Source organism: Marmota flaviventris, chromosome 8, assembly GCF_047511675.1.
Source record: "Marmota flaviventris isolate mMarFla1 chromosome 8, mMarFla1.hap1, whole genome shotgun sequence".
Classification (NCBI taxonomy): Eukaryota; Metazoa; Chordata; class Mammalia; order Rodentia; family Sciuridae; genus Marmota; species Marmota flaviventris.
In genome coordinates this window covers 96,022,504-96,043,686 of record NC_092505.1, presented here as the reverse complement: position 1 = coordinate 96,043,686, position 21,183 = coordinate 96,022,504, and the positions used below count along the sequence as shown (strand labels likewise).

The window sequence follows — 21,183 nt, the reverse complement described above, 5'->3', positions numbered from 1 at the left end:
GGACAAATAGCCCAATAATTAAGAAGCTGTGCTCAGAGATACAGGTTCAAGTTTAGCTAGTTACTCCCTAAAGAAGAGAAGACCAACAGGGCCATCAATGGCATGCACTTCTGTTGCAGTTCCTATAGGATGAAGGAGGCTTCCTCTTCCTCTCTCTTCTCCTGGTCCTGCCTCCTTCATCCTCTATCATTTCTCCCTTATTTTCAAGATTCACACAGAACTATAAATTTGCCCAAAGTCCCTGCATCTTCCCTCTTTGTTTTCTTTGAAGCATAAAAACATTTTGGATGTGTGATGTGTTCACTCCTCCATCAATGTAAGCCCTTCTTTTTCTTTTCTTTCTTTATTATTATTATTTTTTAATTTGTCCTTTTTAAAAAAAATTTTTAAGTCATTGATAGGCCTTTATTTTATTTATTTATATGTGGTGCTGAGAATCAAACCCAGTGCCTCTCACATGCCAGGCAAGTGTGCTACTGCTAAGCCCCAGCCCCAGCCCCTTAATTTGTTCTTTTTAGTTATACATGACAGTAGAATGTATTTTGACACATTATAAATACATGGAGTATAACTTCCCATTCTTATGATTGTACATGGTGTAGAGTTACACTGGTTGTGTATTCATATAGGAACATAGGAAAATTATGTCTGATTCAGTCTACTGTCTTTCCCATTCCTCATTCTCCCATTCCCTTTTTTCCCCTTTTAGACAACATTTGGTCTTTGGTAAGCCCTTCTTGATCTGCTTACCAACCCATACATGGAGCAGATGACAGTTGGTGGTAGAGATAAAGTACCTGGGGCAGCTCTCTCTGCACTCCTGAGAGTTCCTTGGCTTCCCATGGTGGGCCTGGGGACCAAGTGGCAGGGCCACATCCCTTTATGCCCTGGTCAGATAGGCCAATTCATTGCCAATGTAGGGGACTAGAACTGTCCGTCTATATGTTAGTAGTTAAGAGTTTGGCTTTGGGAGTCAGATAGTTCTGGGTTCAAATCTTAGCCTCTGAATCAGAGATTTGAGGTAATATTTGTTTTTTAACCTCTCTAATTCCTAGTATACCCATCTGCAAAACAGAGTTGTTGTGAGAACTAAATGGGATACTATACACAAAGCACCTGGGAAAGTCCAACAATAGTAGCTATTGCTGCTACAGTTACTAGATTCTGTTGTGAGGGTTTTATCTTCTTTCTGATTGTTAATTTTTTTTTTAAACTTTAGTGGAGCTGTGAAGATAGGGACAGGCAACTGGTCTCAATATGAGGGCAGGTCTAAAATGTCCCCTGGGCAGGTTCTTCCCTTTGGAGCCCCACCTACACCCTTTCCTCTAGTCCTTTGTATAGTGATTTGACACTCACCATCTTCACAAGGGGGATACAATGTCAAAGAGAGAAGGGCAGGTGAGGGAACAGGTCCATTAGTACCAGTTAGTACCAGACTGAGGGACCCTGAGTCACTCTGAGGGACTGTTTTAGGGCCTGAGCTCTTTAGACTCAAACTCTCTCTCAAGATATATAACAAGGTCCACAGTGTATGTGAAAAGCACTTATCAAAATTCTGTCCAGTTGACAGTGGGTGACAGTTTTCCTTGAAAGACACAGGACGGCAGAGGACATTTCACAGAGCATAGCCCTTACCTGAAAAGGAGCCCATCACCAGCCATGGCATAAATGACCCTTGGCATTGGGAAGAGGGAGCCCAGCAAGCTGACTGTCAGTCCTGCAACCGACCCAATAGCTACTACAAATTTTGCAGCATAGAAACCGTGAGCCACAAACATCTCCATGAGTGGGGATTCTGTGTCAATGGCGTAATATGGCACCATCAGAGTTAAGATCATGCTCACCTGTGAAAAGAAGAGAAGATATGGCTGGAGGTGGAGAAACTGACAGCATGGTAGATGGCCTGCAGGAGAAGAGGTCCTCTGGACCTGGAGGCAGAGCCTTGCACAGCAGTTTGGATCTACCACTGATTGGCATGTGGCTTTATTTTAGATCAGTTATTCAGCCTCTGGGGCTCTTGGCCTCCATTTCTTCTCACATGCAACTTTAGCGAACTGGTTCAAATAATGTCTAATATCTCTCTGTGGCCTTCTCATATCTGAGGAGTAAGTGTTTCTGCCCCATGAAATCAGAGCTACATGGATAGTGCAATGGGGACAGACACTACCAGATGGAAGGAGCTGTATCCAGGAAGGTCACTGCTAGCAGTGACCGTGAATAGCTGCCCTCAAGGACAAGACTCTCAGTTCTTTTATTCTTTCAGGGTCCTACAGGGCCTTATCTGTACTCCTTTTACTCCAAACACCCAAGATCAAAACTCCAAAGGTAAGCTCCTAGGAGGCCCATAACCAGTTAACAAATGGGACCACAATGCAGACTCATATTTCCATTTCCTCTCTCTAGCTCAGTTCTGGGGGTCATGCAGGCCAAGGAAGACAATATGGCATCAAGATGGAATCCAGTCCTACCCTGGTAAGACCACTGTGGCTTTGCTTAACCAGGGAATACTTGGCTGGGGGCTCCAGGACCTATATTCCTTCACATGGCATAGATCTGCCATGACATTGGTCTTTCAGAATTGGCTCAAGAAAATGGAGCCACCAGTCATATGATCAGATATGAGTTCCCTCAGGCCTGTGAAGACCAATCCTGAACTAAGGGAGTTCAAAGCCTGAAAGGGAGAGGGTAGTCATAGGTAGACCGTTTCTTTGCCAGGTCCCCAGGAGCCAAGATCCTCTAGTGAAAATATGAGATACTAGGGAAGATAGCAAGATGTATCATCATAGTCTAGCAATTTGGGTTTTACCACAGTGATGGGGCCTGCTGACCAGTACAAGAGCAAGCAGCTCCCGAGGCAAAGCTAAAGCCCACATAGTCTAAAATAGAATGCGTCCCAGGGATACCACCACTTGCTACATTCCCTTTGGGGATGGGGTAGGGTTGGATTACAGCAAGGCACATTGAGTCTCCTGGCCATGTTAGATCAGGATGAGCAAAAATTTGGTAGAGGCATAGACTCATTCTGTAGTCTATAATGTTGCTCTTCTAAGAAAGGAACTGTGAATATTGACTTTGTTGTGTGTGTGCTGCAAAGGCCCCTTCTGGAGAAGGGGAGGCATGAGGAAAGGGCAGAAAGCAAATGTAGAGCAGGGTGTCTCTGCTGCCCCTACTACCCTGCCACCTCTCCCTCAATTTTCTGCCCTCAGGGATAATCAAAGTGCGCATAGGATGAAGCCACTTGCACCTGTGTGTATAGAGGGAGGTGATAAATTGACCCATGCATAAAACATTTGTCTGGGCACTAAATTGCTCTCAACCATATCTAAGGATACTCTCCTGTTTTTGTTTGGCTTCTAGGACAATCCTGTTTTGCAGATTGCCTTAACCATGAATAGGTCAGACTTCCTTAATTGGTGGCTAAAGATGATTTTATTTTTTGAATGAGGAATGGCAGGGCTGACAGGCTGCACCCCCAGCTGCTAGCTCTTTCCTAATCATGACCCAAGTCAGTAGGACCCTCAGGACATTGGAGCATTTGTGTGACCCCACACTTGATGGCTCAGCAGCCATCAGGTTCTCTCTGTTGCAAGGCACTTAGGGGATATTGGATATGGCTGAACAATCTCTGTGATAGAAATTGGAAGTGGGAGCTGGACGATGAAACATCAAAGATGTAGGAGGAGCGTCTCAGGGGTCCTGAGAGAGGAGGCTGAGGGCTTTACTCTGAGAGCCACCTTAGGCAGGGAAACCCCGAGGATGGATTTGAGATAGTGTGAAAAGATGGGGCAACAGACGAAAGAAATTGCATCTCCCCCACCCTAGGATGAAGGGGAAGAGAGTCTCCAGAGGACAATGGATTCTCTCTCCCCATTGCGGGAGCCTCGCCTCTTTGCTGCCGGGAAGCTCCCAGAAGACAGAGGAGCATTGAGGGCTGTGCACAGAGGCCACAGTGGCTCTGCTCGCACACCACCCGTTACTGCCAGCCTATGACCTGAGCTCCTTGGATGGCAGCCCACTCCCTGCACACCATGCCCTGGGACAGCGGCAGGAACTGCGAGCCTGGGTGTAGCGGGGGATGAGGGTGGGGACTCCAGAGGTGAAGGCCGAAAGGGTCTGGGGCTGCTCCTCTCCTGAGGGAAGTCCTGAGTTTCTTCTTGACATCTTGGCATCCAAATGCCCAGAAGGCAGAAGGCAAAGCCTACTTCCTGACAGAGGAGGGGACACAGTCCTAGAGCCACATTTTCAGGTTAAATATAAAAAGTCCAGGAGGAGGGTCTGTTCAGCATTTGGTACTCACAGACACGTAGGCTGTCAAGCAGATGACCAGGGAGGCAGTGATAGCGTAAGGGATGGACGTGTTGGGATTCTTGGCTTCCTCTCCGGTGGTGGCAATGATGTCAAAGCCAATGAAAGCATAGAAACATGTGGCCGCTCCTTGCAGCACCTGTAGGGATAATGGCATCTGTCAGGCTCAGGAGTTTAGGGCAGCACCAGGGCCTTCAATGTGGCACCCACAGTGGCCCAATGTCCTGCAGAAGTTACTGAGTAGAGGAGGGAGTAACATGGTAGAGCTGGCACCGAACACCCAAGTTCTGGTCTCCTCTGCTTTCTCTCTGTGTGACTGAGCAATTTCCTCAGGTGTTAAGTGGAGATAAGAATTTTTTATGGCCAAATAAAAATTGGATCATTTAACACATTTGAATCCTTTTTTGGAAGCAAGTGGGAGTATCAGTAAATCAATATATTGGCTATCTCTATGTCTTAGGGAACTCATTAGCTTTTATTTTCCTCCAACAGTTCTCAACCACAGCCATGGGCTATGTGGCTTAAGGATGTTTGGCGAGGGAGGGAGCTTCTGACATTTAGTGGAGGGGACTCAGGTACTTCTGCACAAAGAAGAATTTTCCTGCCCCATGTCACGTTAGTGTCCCTGATAGATAATCTCTGTGAGTAACTTCCAGATCTGAAATGATATAAAAGATTTTCAGATCTTTAGATGTTCTGTTGCCTTCAAAGGGAAGACAGTAGAGACGGAGTTTGGTTTTCTGATCCTTTTGGAGGTTTAAGTGACCTAGCTGGGCATGAGGCAGGAGGTCAGAGCGAAGCTGGGGAGTGGGCATCCAGCCACATCTGCTGCATGTCTGTCTGTCAGAGCCTGAAAGCCTCCAAGGGCGATGGGGTCTACGTTAAGACATCAGTGAAAATTTTCCACTGAGGAATGTGTGACTTCCTTCTAAAGAATCTATTGAAATTTAAATGAGTTTTCCCCATCTCAGTATTTTCATTATTAGCTGGAAGTAAAAAATATTCCTCTGAATACTCGGAGGATGTCCTTGTAGGGGAAGATGAGAGATGTTTTTTTGGACTTGTGTGACTGGTTGAGGGGACAAGATGCAACCTCCAGAGGGGTCCAAGAAGTGAGGTCCCTGGTAGATTGGAATATTTCCCCTGCTTTTTCTCTACATTCAACTTATAAATGATGTCATTCAAAGCCGAGCAGATGCTTGTCTAAAATTTTTGCCCTTACCTTACACACTAACTTCTTCATATGGAAAAACCAAGATACTGGATACTAGAACCTACAAGGTATATCAAAAAATTGAAGAGCTTCTTAAACCTTCAAAAGCAACCTTTGCTCATCTGTAAAATGAGCTAGTATCTTTTACAGTCCCTCCCAACGGAGATTCTAATGTTTCCATCCCTAGCCTAGCTAGGGGTTCTTACCCTCAGGGCAGGGACATTTAGGGGCTCTGCTGGGAAAGAGTTACATTTTTTTATTTTCAATAATTTCCAACTGGATGTTAGCATTTCTTTCCACCATGAATGCAGGTGACTCAGAGTACCTGTGATTTCTGTCACCAATAACAATCTGATATAATAATAGATATTAGTATTTAAAGCACTAATTAAGAAGCACATTGTTTTTGTATCACAATTAAAAATATTTATTACTCTATTTAAATATGATTGATTTGCCTCGAATTACTGCATAATTGGGTTCTTCATTGAAAATCCTAATTTTCATAAGGCGTCCATAAGCCTCATCAAACTGCAAAGGGGTCTATGGCACAAAAATTTAAGAATTCCTGTCTATTCTAATAAGTCAGGCAAAAACAACTTCCCAAACATAAGTGGTTCCATCTTGCGAGTGCTACTTTCTGGAAAGCAAGAGAGCTACTTTGCCTCCTGAAAAACCCTTCATGTCAGGGTATGGAAAGTGGATTTGGCTGCCAGACAAGGAGAGAAAACAGATTTCATCTCCCTATCCAGGGAGATTCACAGTCTTGAAATGGTGCTGGCTTTCACTTGTCTAGAACATATCACTGGTATTCAAGGATGAGCAGATGATGGGATTGCAGGCTCACTAGGTTATCCTGACCAAGCCAAGCCTCACTGTAAGACAGCTTCCAGAAAACAGGTCTTGCTTTCCTTTCCTTTAGCATCTTTCTTCCCTTCCACAGAGGAAGACAGGTAGACACTCAGCCATGGGCACATCCCACTCCTGTAAATCACACGGTACCTGGCACAGTAGCAGGTAAATTTGAATAATATCCTTAGAAAAAAGCAAGAGGTCTATGAACCACAATACATGAGGCATAATGGGGGACCCAGGGATGTGTAACCTGAAGAGTGGGAGGCTCTGTAGAAAGCATGGATACCTACGAATTTCTGAAGTACCGAGAGTATCACAGCTGAGGTGGAGGTGCCCTGTAGGCTCCAGAGGGGACTCCAGAGCCATGAATTTGTGGATTTTTGTTTATTAGAACAGTAGTCCTTGTAGACTGTCAGACCTGGGCTGGTTCTGCCACATATTAGCTTGATGATGTAGAACAGATTCCTAACCTCTTAATCCTTAAGTTTCTTTATCACTAAAAGGGAGATAATAATAACATGTAGTTCAATTTCAATGAATATTAACTTTTACCACCATTACTATTATTACTATTATAAATTTTTCTAGAGCAGATAAAACCCAAGAGAACAAATTCCTTCTCCTCCTATCTTTTTTCTTTCTCCTCCTCTTCTTATTCTACTCTCCTTCATTTAGAACTGTCTCTCTCTCTCTCTCTCTCTCTCTCTCTCTCTCTCTATATATATATATATATATATATATATAGAGAGAGAGAGAGAGAGAGAGAGAGAGGGGGAGAGAGAGAGAGAGAGAGAGAGAGAGAGAGAGAGAGAGAGAGAGCGCTGCCATGTGTCAGGCACTGTGTTTGGTAATGGTGATAAAGTCATGAGCCAAAAGTACTCTGAACATGACCTTGGAAGATTTGAAGTCTGGAATATTTGGAGTCTGCAAGAACCTAAATGCAAACTTGACTGTAATAACAAACTGGAAAATATTATTAGGTATTTACATTATTTGGAAAACATAAATGCTTTTTATTTTCCAGATGAATGAAAGAATGGATGGCAATTATTGATAATGATTAGATACCAGAAAATTAAGTATTATCAAGCTGGGAAGAGAGAGAATGTTTATAAAGAGGATGTATGTGAGCCTGAATTTGCATCTATGGAATATGAAAAGCAATTAGAGTTGAAGAAAAACTGAACAGATCAAAGTTAGGACATCTGGAGGTTTTCCTGCATTAGGCAGTCAACAGAATTTAACTCGGATGATTCAAATGAAATGACATCAAAGAAGGGACTGTAGGTGAGTATGAACCAGTGTGTAAGGCAGGGTTAAGGAGCCAACTTGGGATGTTGAGGAAATAGTAAGATGGTATAATCCTAAGCCCAGAGGCAGGGTAGAAGTGTGTTCCTGGATGCCATGGGGAGCTGGAGAGGTAGAACAGGGACTGCCAGTGTGGTTCCAGGGCTGGGAGGGAATGAGGAAGAAATCCCCTGGCCTTTTCCTCTTCTCGTCTTCTGCTCACCTGATAACATCTTCCACTGGCTAAACCCAACAGGAAGCAATGAGCAAGGAGTCTTCTGGAGCACAGGACAGAGCATGAGGGGTGGAGAATGGACCTGGGCAGTGGAGGCAAAGGGGCAAAGACCAGCACAGCTGCTAAGGTCAAGCATACCTGGCTAATCGAGACACAGATTAAATAAACAGATTATCAAAGGGAGGACAAAATTAGCAAAAAGGTTGCCTTTTTCCTTGAGTTAATTCAAATGAGTTTTTCTTCCTGCAAATGGTAAATATAAAAGAGTCATGAAATGAGACTGTGTAGGTGCATCTCTACCCAAATAATCACTAAAACTGTTTTCCACTTCACTCTCTCCAGATCTCCTATCTGTCCGTTTATGATTAGGATACCTTTACATGCATGAAAGAATATGTGAGGTTCCCTGGGAGTGAGCATCTGGGAATACAATTGGTGAGTAAAGTGGTGTGTATGTGTGTGTGTGTGTGTGTGTGTGTGTGTGTATGTGTGTGAGAATGCATGTGTTTGTGTGTTTCTGGGGTTATTGGTACTTTATCCTAATTCTTTCCTTTAGCGTCTTACATAATTTAGAAATTGTATTGACTTTTAAATTTGATGGCAAAACTGAAGTTGTTTTCCAAAGTAAGCCGGGTGATCCAGAATGGGTCCATGCCTCTAAGAGCTTTGTGGGGAAGCAGCATGTGCCTCAGTTGCTGGAAGGCTGTGGCTTACCTAGTTGTAAAAAAAACAAGGTCACAGTGGCCTGCTACTCAGTGTGTGGGGTCCTTGAAAGCAGGCTCCCGTGCCTTGATGACATTTGAGAGGCATTAGGATGCGGTGGCCCTCCCATATTCTGTCATGGTCAGTCTGCCAGATGCCTGGGTGACAATTAGGCACCTTTACATAATTCACTTCCAAGGTACAAGACAAATTCCCACTTTAATAGCATTTTTCAACCACCCTCGTGCCCCAGCTCTATTAGCAGCCCATCCACCATTGACACTGGAATGTGCTAATAGGTTCCAACAAATGGATTCAGATGTGGGGAACATGAGAAACAACTTTCCCTTTGTTTGGGAGGTTGTCAGAATTCCCCACACATGCTTGCTGCCGACCATTTTCCTGGGAGCTATTTGTGCTGGTAGAGTATCTTACGTGGTGAAAGAAAAACTGTAAGATAGCATCAAGAACAAATAACATAAAGGGAACACATATCCAACAATTTTCAGGGGATGAGAAATTGCAGATGGAAGCCGGGGTTCAGCTCAGGGCTGGAGTTACTTGATATAGGGGGAAAATGTTTGTTGTTCTTAAGCTCTTCAAGACCCAAGAAGCATTTGACCCAGACCTGTAAGTGAGTAAACCATTCCTTAAGCTATTTTCTTTGGAAGGAAGCAATTGGAGCAGGGGAACTAGCAGGCTTGTGAGGACTGGCTGTTCCTTAACCCTTTTGAAGTTCTTGAGAATTATGTTTAATGTCATCCTTACAAATGCATCCTTACAAATGATGGCCCCCAAAAATGGTATTCCCCAGTCCCCGAAAAATGGTGATCCCCAGTCCATCCTACCCAAAGTAGATTGGAACTCTGCATTAGTCTCCCAGTCAGCAGTAGGGGTCAAGGTTTCCCAAAGGAGTGAAGAGTTCATGCAGCTGCTAAGTAGGAAATACACTCTTGTTGATATTTGTTAGGTAAGAATGGGAAATGTGTTTACTACCTCAGTGGATAATATGCTCATGAGAGGAGACCTTCAAAAATAGGATTTAAATTCACAGGGGCCTTGCTGGACTGGAAAAGTGACCTGAAACCAAAGTTGAGAAAGAATAGGGCCAGGCCCACGTACTAGGGAGGAAATGTACTCTGTAGCAATCCAAGGCCAAGCAGAGAGCAGAGAGGATGAGTCAGCAATGTCTTCACACTGGGCTGGGCCTCAGCCTCAGATGATACTTTTAGTCACAGTCACTAGGACGTACACTTGAGTTCCCTTCAGGGTTAATGGATTTGCGCTGAAAATCCAAAATCCCAGTTAAGCTTTTTTGGTGACAATGACAAGTCTACTGAAGATAGTAGGTGTGTGTTGGAGGAGGTGGTAACCAAGGTGCAAAAAAAGACAATGGGTCCCACAGGTCCAAACCTAGGGTGGGGGGGGGAAATGGAGTAAATATGGGCGTTGGCTCATCCAGGATGGGGATTGGATTTTCCTCTATTACAGTCCAGATCTGTGATCTTCAATTTTTAAAACCCGTTATTTTGGTCTAAGAGTGGAGATGGTCATACTTATTTTATAGGGCTCTTATGAAGATTAATTGAAACGTATATAAGAAAGAGTTTATCACACAGAAAATGGAAAACGGTAGGAAAGTCAGACTTCTTTTCTTTTTTTTTTAATGCCTAAATTCTGATCTTCCCTTGGTACAGAAGCTGGTGGGAACCCCAGGACGAGGGACCCCTAAGGCTGACTTGATTACTCCTTCCTTGACAAGGTGGTCCTTAATGGAGGAGGGCTGTGGAGCCCCTGAGAAGGGAAGAAGGGACCTCAAAAGAAAATCAAGACCCCAGAACAAAGCACCAGGGGAAAGAAAAGCCTACAAGGCTTGTTTAATCTCCTTTAGAGTGTGGAAAGAGCTTTTTCACAGAGGATATGAACTCTTTCTACTCTACCTGGGGCCTGAGCTACAGTGTGCGCCATGCAGGTGAGCCATTAGGAGGACTCTGGCAAGAAAAGAGCCTGATTATCTTTTAATGTTCCTCCCAGCTCCAAGATTCCAAGACTTTGTGAAAATTTAAAAATAAATAGAACATGCCACATGAATTACCTTATTATTTTATTGTTTTAAAGAAGACTTACAACAAGGTACTTGATAAAGTAGAAAAGAGCTTGGGAGTCACACAGAACTGGGCGGGAACTTTAGTCCTGGAACTGACTGGCTAAGTGAGATCAGGTAGGTTACCCCACATAGGCTGCCCCACAGCTGGTCAGGGGTGAGTTTCTCTGCACCCTGCATTCTCTGCTTTTAAGTTGGGGCTAACATCACCCGCTTTGAAGTATTATTATAAGAGAGATAATATTCAAAAGTGTGATTCCAGCATTCAACAGGGTAGTCAGTAAGTGCCAGCTCTTTTCCTCTCACCACCATAACTATTTGTAACTGCAAGAATGTAAGCATAAAAACAGCTAAGGTTTTGTTCTTGTTTGAAAGCATTTGGTGCAATTTGTTTTTCCGCTGATACGAAGAGAATACCAGGAGCACGAAGGTTAACTGATGCCAAAGTCTTGTACGAAATCTATGACCCGATAATTTCTTATGTTGTTAAGAAAATGGTGAGAACATTTTCATGAACTATAAGAAAAAAATGCAATTGAATTCCAGGAAAACATTCTCTCTTTTCACTTTTACATTTTGTTGTTTCTTTTATGTGATAGGAAGGGAACAATTTGTATCATAAGAAAATAAAGATGTGGAAATGCAGAATAGGGTCAACAGTATTTCTTTGTCTCTTCTTCTGGTTTTAACCAGTTTCATTGTTTTTTCATTTCAGAAGGGAGTGATGAACTTGGTGGTTCTGCGGAATTTTTATAGATAAGCACAAAGATAGAAATTTTGAATTAAATTGCTCCCTTGCTTGTTTCTCTGCATTGAACAGCATGGCACAGTTCAGAATAAACAGAAGTTATTTTGAGTGTTCTCCAAGAGTGATTTCGGATCCCTGGACATCTTGGAGGGAAACCAGTTTAAGCAAAAGCTACACAAGCAAAGCCAATAGACTCTTGGACTTGCATTTTTGCCCCCAGAACTAAGCAGACTCTTCTCTCTTGGCCTCTGGTTATTCATTCTTTTGTCAGATGAGGGAATAGGACCAGAGGACCTCTAAGATTCCTGCCAGCTGAAAATTCTCTAGAGGATTTATGTTCTACCATCAAAAAAAAAAAAAAAAAAAAAAAGCTTGTGAATTTTACCAATAAATCCCAAAATGAGCATTTTTAGTTATACTAGAGAAAGAAACCAGACACAACTTAGAACCACCTGTCATTGTAAGGAATTTGCCACTCTGACCTTCTCATTTGGGTTTAACATAAACCACACCACCAGATCATGGGGATGAGACCTGAAAATGTCCTTTGGTCTAGCCTGCTCTCTTGCCAACTCCCTGACAACACTAGGTAGATTTCTCTGCTGTGAACCATGCCTCTGGAATGGAATTTACAACCAGCCCTCCAATGAGCCAGCTCAAATGCCCTCAGACTTTCAGCGGGTCAAATGTTGGGACTGGATTAAAAACTGTCCTTTGCCTAATTTTATACCAAGGCAAGCCTCATCCTTCCCTTTTGCGTCCACTCTCCCTGGCTTCCTTTACTGCCTTGTCTGTTTATTTATGTGCCTGTTTGTCTTAGTAGACTGGAACAGACTTCTACAGAACTGAGCTATTCTTGTACAGGCTTTGGAGTCCACAGTCCTGGTTTTGGGTCCTGATTCTGCTACTTAACACAGTGTGCTTAATAGCAAGTCCTTGTCTTCTCCAAGCATCTTTTCTTTTTAAAATGTGTATCTTTAAAAATTTTTTTTTAGTTGTTGATGGACCTTTATTTATTAATAAGTGGTACTGAGAATCGAACCCAGTGCCTTACACATGCTAGGCAAGCGCTCTAGCACTGAGTCACAACCCCAGCTCTCCAAGTGTGTTTTCTTTGCCCTGACTGTAAATATTTTCCTCTTGAGATTATTGGGATGATGAAATGAAATATCAAATGCAGAGTACTTTGCACTATGTTCGGCATATTGCAAGTGGCCACATGGGGGGTCATTATTATTATTTGTATAGAATAGAATCATGATAGATGTTTGTGAAACAAATACATTTAAAAAAAAGCCATTTCTTCAGAACATTCCAATTAAATTCAGATTATAAGGATGAAGAGGGTGCCATGAGAATTATGGAACAGAGCAGCATTTTCTTGAAAATATGTCTTAGACGGATCTCAGGGTGGGAGACAGACAGTATCTACAGGGCTTTAGGAATGAACTCACCCCTGACCAGCCATGGGGCAAGAACTGGCCTTCCGCCCAGTACTTTCCATTGATGAAGAAGAGGCCTGCGATCATGATGAACACCCACACTGCCAGGTTCAGCACATTGAGCACGTTGTTGAAGCCCACGGAATTCTTCACCCCCAGAGCGACAATGATGGTCACAATGACAGCAATCACCAGAGCCAGAAGGTCTGGGTATGATTCTTCACCTTTCCCTAGAGCAGAGGGACAGGGTTTAGTATTGTCCAGAGGGAAGAAAGGGTCAGGCCAACTCCTGACCCATCCCATGTTCCTGCACTCAGCTCTGTCCCTCCAAGTGATGGTCAGTCTGTAGGGAGGAGAAGGAACTCTGTGTGTGTGAGTGTGTGTGTGTGTGTGTGTGTGTGTGTGTGTGTACACATGCCTATGCTGTGGTCTACAAGCAAATATAAGTGTCCATCAGGTAAGATGACCTGATATCCTGGACCCAAAATTGGGATGTGTGATGTGACAGTTACGGCAGTATCTATGGAAACATGGCGCAGAGTATTTGAAATCAGGACAGTCCTAGAACCTTTGGAATATATCTAGAGGTCTAACATGTTCTTTGAAAATGGTTTTATCTTCATGGTGGTTAATTTCCTAGTGTGTAAAATTTCCATTACCTTCCAACAATCTTTTATTAACAAATTAAAAAATTCCTGTCTCTCAGCTATCCTACTCCTCCGTCTATATCCAAAGGACTTAAAAACAGCATACTACAGGGACACAGCCACATCAATGTTTATAGGAGCACAATTCACAATAGCTAAAATGTGGAACCAACCTAGATGCCCTTCAGTAGATGAGTGGATAAAGAAAATGTGGATATATACACAATGGAATATTATTCAGCATTAAAAGAGAATAAAATCATGGCATTTGCAGGTAAATGAATGGAGTTGGAGAATATAATGCTGAGTGAAGTTATCCAGTCCCCCCAAACCAAATGCTGAATGTTTTCTCTGATTTAAGGATGCTGAGTCATAATGGGGGTGGGGGGTTGATGGGAGAAATAAATGAACTTTAGATAGGGCAAAGAGGAGGGAGGGGCCATGGGGGTAGGAAAGACGTGGAATGAGATGGACACCATTACCCTAAGTACATGTATGAAGACATGAATGGTGTGACTCTACTTTGTGTACAACCAAAAATATGAACAATTGTGCTCTATATGTGTAACACGAATTGTAATGCATTCTGCTGTCATATATAACAAATTTAAAAATATACACTGAAAAAAAATGCATATCTCTGAAAACAATTTTAAGAGGAATTTTCTTTCGATTCGTGGGGATGTAATTGTAGAGAGAAAATGACCAGCACACAGGACCTGCCTGCTTAGTGTTGCCCATTGGTCAGTGAACTCCTGCCCTCTATAGAGTAGAAAAGGCACTGCTGCTGCAGGCATCTATGGAATATAAATGAATTTTGTGCTTAGATTTGGGTCCTGAATTTTAGCTGTGCTTTGGCCAACAGCCGGTGGTGTGGCGTTGGGCGTGTTGTCTTGTGCTGGACCTCATCTGTAAAGTTTAGGAGATGGATGACTGAATTTTGGGCCATGTCACTCCTAAATTTTCTGAGATCAGTATATGGCACAGGCACAGTCTGCGTACTTTTTATTTTGTCATAGTATCTCGGTGCTCAGCATTTTTGTCAGTTTTTCTGACACTGAATTTAAATGACTTGTCACAGCCACAGACTCATTCCTTGGGAGTTTGGAGGAAAGGCTGCAAGACTTCCTCACTTACAGGTTAATTTCCACAACTTTGAAAGGATGGAAAGTGAGTGGCAGGTGACAGATGGAGCCTGAGGTCTTGTGGTATGCTAGGTGTTTCACTGTCATTCAGCTCTATTACCCTTCCTTGACCTTTGCTAGAATGGAATCCATTTTAAATATTTTATTTTAAATTTGCTTACTTATGAAAATCTGAAAAATATATTCTGATGAAGCTACCAGAGAAGTTCTTTCCAGTTCTTTTTTCTGAGTTTGTTTTGTTTTATATAGTCATTGACATGGTGCATGTATGGTGCTTTTTATATCCCTTTATATGGGGACATTATGTTAAAATATATTTCATATTATTATCACAGGCTTCCTTAATCATCTTTAAAATTGTTATGTGCATAATATGTACAATTTACTTACTTACTTGTTCCATTAAAGAATATTTAGGCTCTTTCTAATTTTTTGATTATTATAGGTTCAGCTTCCCTAATCCAAAATTCCAAAATCTTAAATGCTGAAGAATTTGAAACTTTTTGAGTCCTGACATGATTTTGCCACAGTGGAAAAAATCACACTATGAAACTTTGTTTCATGCATGAATATATTAAAAATATTTAATGAAGCTATCTTTGGGTTATATATATAAGGCATCTATGGAACATAAATGAATTTTGTGCTTAGATTTGGGTCCTGTTGCCAAGATATCTCATTAAGTATTGGCAAATAATCCCAAGTCTGAAAAAATCCATAATTCAAAAAATTCTGATCTCAAGCATTTCAGACAAGAGATAGTCAACCTTCTTAAAAATAAGGCTGTAAAGAACAACTTTTTATATAAAGTGTTCAGGGAAGTTAGAAAAATTTTCTTAGTATGAAGAATTTGCAAAACCAAAAAGAAGCAGGTGAGGTTCTTGATACATTTTGCCAAATTACAGTCTGAAAGAGGAATCCATTTGTTTGGCTCAGTAAATTTGCATGTTGGGGAAAGAGGCTACAGCATTCTCACCCAGTCCATTGAGGGTTCCCACGCTGTTCACCATCCAGCGACTGATGGTGTGGTTTGCCAGTGAGTCAAACATGCTGCTCAGAGCACTGGCGCCAGCTGCAGTGCCAATCAGGTACTCCAGGATCAGGTTCCAGCCAATGAAAAATGCCACAAATTCACCAACAGTGACATAGCTGTAGGTGTAGGCAGATCCTGTGGTTTTGGGCACTCGGACTCCAAACTCTGCGTAGCACACACCTGCAAAGGACAAACACACACAGATGGTGGACTTCAGGAGTGAACTCACTTTTTGGTGGCTAACAATCTTGGGTGGAAGATATTGGGGATCTCTGGGATTTTAGAACAAATACACAAAGTTTTATGTACCAGTCATGTGTCACCTAGTAGGGGGACACTTTCTGAGAAATGTGTTAGGTGATTTTGTTGTACGAACATTAGAGAGCTTATTTTCATGAACCTAGATGGTATAAGCTACTACCTACTGAGGTTATATGACATTTATAAGTATATATATGTCTATATCTATATATGAAATAGCTGGTTTACAAGAGAAAATGATATGATCGAGAGGTGCAGTAAATACAGTATGAGGCTATTGCTCATGTAACACAGCCTACTGTTTTACAGTAACCATTTTTTATAAGTAGAAGGAGTACAGTCTAAAACACAGATAAACGATATGATATATTAAAAACACAAGCTAGTGACATAGTCATTTATTTTAATTACAAAGTATCATGTTCAGTTCATAATCATATGTGCTATATACTTATAAGCTTGGCAGGGCAATAGGTTTGTGTATACCAGTATCCCCACCAACATGTGAGTAAATGTGTTGCACTACAGATATTGAACCATTATGACAACTATGATGTAATTGATTGATAGGAAATATTCGGCTCCATTATAATCTATAACACCCCAGTCATATATGTGCTCTGTCATTCACCAAAACCTCATTATGGGACACATGACTGGACATGAATTAATTCTACACTAATGCTAGCCAATTCCAATCTCATTTCCAAAACACTTTTAAGTGGAATGTCTGGGAAGGCACACTGAACTAATTCTACAGAACTATTAAAAACTGATCTTTATTTAGAAAATTTCCCCTTTGTGTGTTGTCTCTGTTGTATTCCTTAGGTGACAAAAATCCTGAGTTACTTGGACCTAATTCAGTGTGATCTCTCCAATGGCACCAGTGTGCAATAACATTCTTTTTTCTTAAATTTTTTTTTTTAGTTGTCAATGGACCTTTATTTTATTTATTTATATGCAGAGCTGAGAATAGAGCCCAGGGCCTCACACATATTAGTCAAGTGCTTTTTACCACTGAGTTACAACCCCAGCCCCCTGCAATAACATTCTTCTCATTCAGTGTTGACATGTTATAGAAGATACTTCTCATTTGAGAGTGATGCTTTAAGCAGCCTGTGAAAATGCTTTACTGTATCAAGGGGGTAAATAAAAATATAGTTATTAATAAGGAAGTTAGCACATGCAGATTATAATTTGACAAACACTTTTGGAGTGCTCAGCAGAGTGTTAAGCACTAGGAATAAGAAATACACATGCTGTGTACCCCAACCTTCAGGGGAAGATATGCCATAAAATCAGTGCACATGGTTGGCTGTACACACCCAACAGTGTGGAAACGCAGGAGAACAACGAGAGCCGAGATGTGAGATGTGTACTCAGTTGTTTGAGGTCTAGGGAGGAATTCATTGGATAAAAAAGAGATAAAGACATGGCAGAGAGAGACAGTGTGAAGCATTTGGGTGGAGGAGCCGTGTACATGGGGTTATCAGGAGATGAGTCTGGAGGGAAGCAGAAGCTGTACATTTTCCAAAGCAGGTTCAGGGCCTCTTTTCATCAGATCATCCACTGAACCCTAATTTCCAGGGGAATTTGCAATTTAACAAGCACCTCAGTAATGCTCTTGTTCACTTACATTTGAAAAATATCAGAACATTTCTTTATTCTTCAATGTGATTAGAGATCAAATTAGAAAAAAAAAACTGAGCATGCACCAAACTTCTGGAAGCTGGCAACTTCTTTTGGCTGGCTACGAATTCTGGGTGTGGGGTCAGTGGGAGCACAGAGTAGGAGAGCTTGGAGAAACACCAGGAGTTGGACAGATGTAGGCCGATGTACGTGGAACTCAAACTTTACCTTCAGTCCCCATTTTATTAAGGGTCAACCCTGAGGTTCTCTCATCACAAACCAGGGAACAATAGTTCACTCTTTTGTGAATAAAGAGAGCAAGTTTCTTCTCCTTTTGAAGGGGGTGAAATCAATGCAAGGAAGTGAAAACAGAGATGTCAAAAGCAGTGACACAATACACGATTCAATGTGATGTAATCTCTCTTCCTTCCCCTCCGTTGCTGCAGTTGTGAAGATGTCCCTATGGAAGAAATGCTGTACCTGTTAGGCTGGGCTCCTGTCTCCTTGACACCCCTTCAGATTCAGTTTCCTTCTTTGTAAAAGAAAAGTATTATACAAGATGGTGTCATAAGGGTCTCCGAACTCTGACACTCTAGAGTTCTATATGTTGTATTGAATCTTGCTGCAAAATATGCTGAGCATAACTTAACTTTTCTTCTGTTTTTAAGTTAACTCTTATCTATCAATTACTAAATTGTCCTGTATTATGCAGATGCTCTTGGGGATAGTCAAGCCCTTTGTCCCCACATTAAATGGCCCAGGTTGCTATTTAGTTTTAGTTCCTATGTCCTCCCCCAACTTTGAAAAATAACTTTTCTGTTTCCTTCCTTGATGTCAGACTGTCAGTTTTTACTTCTTGTTACTGTTGTGGTGCTTACCTGGAGCAGTCAGACCACCTCTTTTCTAAATTGCTGCTTCTGACACAGGATGTTTAAATTGTTGGAGTGAGTCTAGAATTAAGAGGAAATGGTCTTTGAAGGAAGGCCTGAAGAACTCTGTCATGAGGAGAGTAGAGAGTATGCATTAAGTATGAGGACCTAATGATATTTTCTTGGAAGCCTAGAGACTTTGTGTTAGCTTCTGAGTTCTTGGGTATTGAGTTTGCACATACAGATCGTGTTGATCTACTAGTTCTGGGTGAGGAAGTGATTAGGAGGCAACTAATTTCTTTTTTTGATGTAGCTTTATCCAATAATCCCTGTATACCATGAGCTTATTCTCTCTACCCATTTGAACTTCCTAAAAACGTTCAAGGCTCATAAATAGAATTTTTTTTCCAAGTGATGCTTTGAAACAGCATTGATTTGACTGTAGATTTAATTTGGAGAGCCAGTGAGTATTGTGGAGTTTGTGCAATCAAATATTCCCTCCATAATATTTGATCTGCTAAATTAAATGTAAAAACACCCAATTCACCATTAGACCCCACTTGTTGAGGGTAATTTAGTTGAAAGCCAAGTCTTCTATAGGTCTTGGGAAGGGACCAGTCCTTTGCTGTCCTGAGTCAGAGGAAGAGGACCTGACTATGCATGGTTTAAGCAGTCTTGGAATCTCAGTCATTCATTTCACAAGGTCCTGGGGGAACCTGGTGACTATAGAGTGGGGAGAACAGGGAGAAGGTCAATCAGCCAGTAACCATAGAACACAATTTCTGTTTCAAGAAATTCTTCTTTAGACACATCTTAAGTGATCTTCTAGTGTTTTCAATTCCTTCTGATTTGTTTGTATGCAGGAATCCAGGCTTCCAGTGGGTAGGCACCAGAGATTATCTAACCGGTCATTGAAGCTTAATGGAGAAGTGAAAGTTTACAAGCCCGAATATCCTTGATAAAACTGGAAATTTTGTCAGTCAATCAACCATTTAAAAATAGCTGATGCATGAGAGAGATACATTTAAAAATATCCTTCTAATTTCAATACAAAATAAAAACTATGGAAAGGGAAACCTGATTTTCTTCTTAGATTACCTAGTAACTGAATGTCCAAGACTAGGTTTCTTACCCCTCTCGTGGGTGAAATGAAGAGACCTACTCGATAAGCTTTAGAATCTCTTCTATAGTGCATCCTCCTTGGGTTTCACAACTAGAGTCAACTTTTATCATCTGGGCCAATGGGGGAAGCCTATAGAAAATACTGCCAAGCTGTGGTTATCACAAAGGCAGAACATTCTGCTAGGAAATCTTTGGGTGCATCTATGATTCTCACAATGATTGTGGTCACTTGTGGCATTAAATGGTCAGGGGCCTGGGCTGCTAGACATTCTGTGAATAATGTCCCAGAGCATAAAGCACTGTCTTATGTTTTACATGACTTCTGAAGGTTCCAATGGACATTCATTTAAGTAAAAATCTGTTCACGGTTTCTGAACCTGAAAGTATCTCTATTTACATATAAACTTTTTTTTTTTTTTTTAGCATGGCTTTATATGCATTTTCTAGGACTATAACAGCAGGGTCAATTGAGGGACAGCTGGAACTTATTTTCTTTGGAATTTATCAAGACTTGGTCATCATTTTGGAAAACGACATTGTCAACACAACATCACTCACAGTCTCTGAGCATCACATATACACCCAGGTGAGTGTGCGTTTGTGACAATTGTATTCATAGTGGCTCTACAAATGACTGCAAGCCTCTGACAGCTTCATTATGTCTCCTAATGTACTTGGGACCCAGCGTTCACACAATGAAATAAATATTGTTTTTATTAGAAATTTGCTTATCTTTCATGCTCAGGGCATGATTTTTTTTTTTTTAAGAATTAAATGGATAGGAACATAGCATTATCTCTAGTTTTCATTCCAGAATACTAAGGGAAGCATTACACAGTGTTTATTAAGAGCTGTTTTAGCTGTACTAGGACAGAGAATCACTATTCTAACTGAGAAATAAATGTATAAAGAATCTTTACTTCGTTTGAGAATACAGTAAAAATATTTTGTCCTAGAGTTATCTTCCTAATCATATGTGCCTTATGTTTTTATCCAAGTGATTTTGCTTTTCTTGATTATCCATCAAATGAGTGGAGAAGAAGAGGCATATTGATTCCACAAGAGGATCACCTTGTAGCTGGAGAAAATCAATATTGAATACAATATTGGGGTGCAGGTGACTGTCAGAAAGTGACTGCATGCTGTAAAACACATGCTGAAAATTTTCTCATTAGAGTTTTTCAGAGCTGGGAACTCCAAGGCAGGCCTGGTAGGGATAAGAGTGATTTCCCACAGTCACAACTTCAACACCTTATCCCATCAGCCTTCCTTTAAGAATACTGTAAACATATCCTGATTTACATTTTGTCATATCCCTGCTGTTCAGTTTTATTTCTATATCCAGAACTATTTGAGGGTTAATTGACAAGTTGCTAGCCTAAAAGCAGTTAAACTTAGAACTTACACATTTAAAAGAGGGTTGGTAAAGACCAAATGTTTTCTCTGATATGCGGATGCTAATTCACAATAAGGATGGGGGAAGAATAGAGGTCATTTGGACTAGACCAGAGGAATGAAGGGAGGGGAGGGGGCATGAGGGTAGGAATGGTAGTAGAATGAATCAGACATTCTTACCCTATGTGCAT

General features: G+C 41.5%; 1 protein-coding gene across 1 annotated transcript in view; it reads right to left on the bottom strand.

Moving 5' to 3' along the window:
* Slc7a14 (solute carrier family 7 member 14) overlaps positions 1–21,183 on the bottom strand; it is a 52,238-nt gene that overhangs the window by 15,634 nt on the left and 15,421 nt on the right. The window contains exons 2-5 of the mRNA XM_027942209.2: positions 15,660–15,896; positions 12,904–13,121; positions 4,298–4,444; positions 1,636–1,844 (exon numbers count right to left, since the gene is read on the bottom strand). Of these exons, the coding sequence (XP_027798010.1) occupies positions 1,636–1,844; positions 4,298–4,444; positions 12,904–13,121; positions 15,660–15,896 (811 nt within the window). The remainder of the gene's footprint in view (positions 1–1,635; positions 1,845–4,297; positions 4,445–12,903; positions 13,122–15,659; positions 15,897–21,183) is intronic.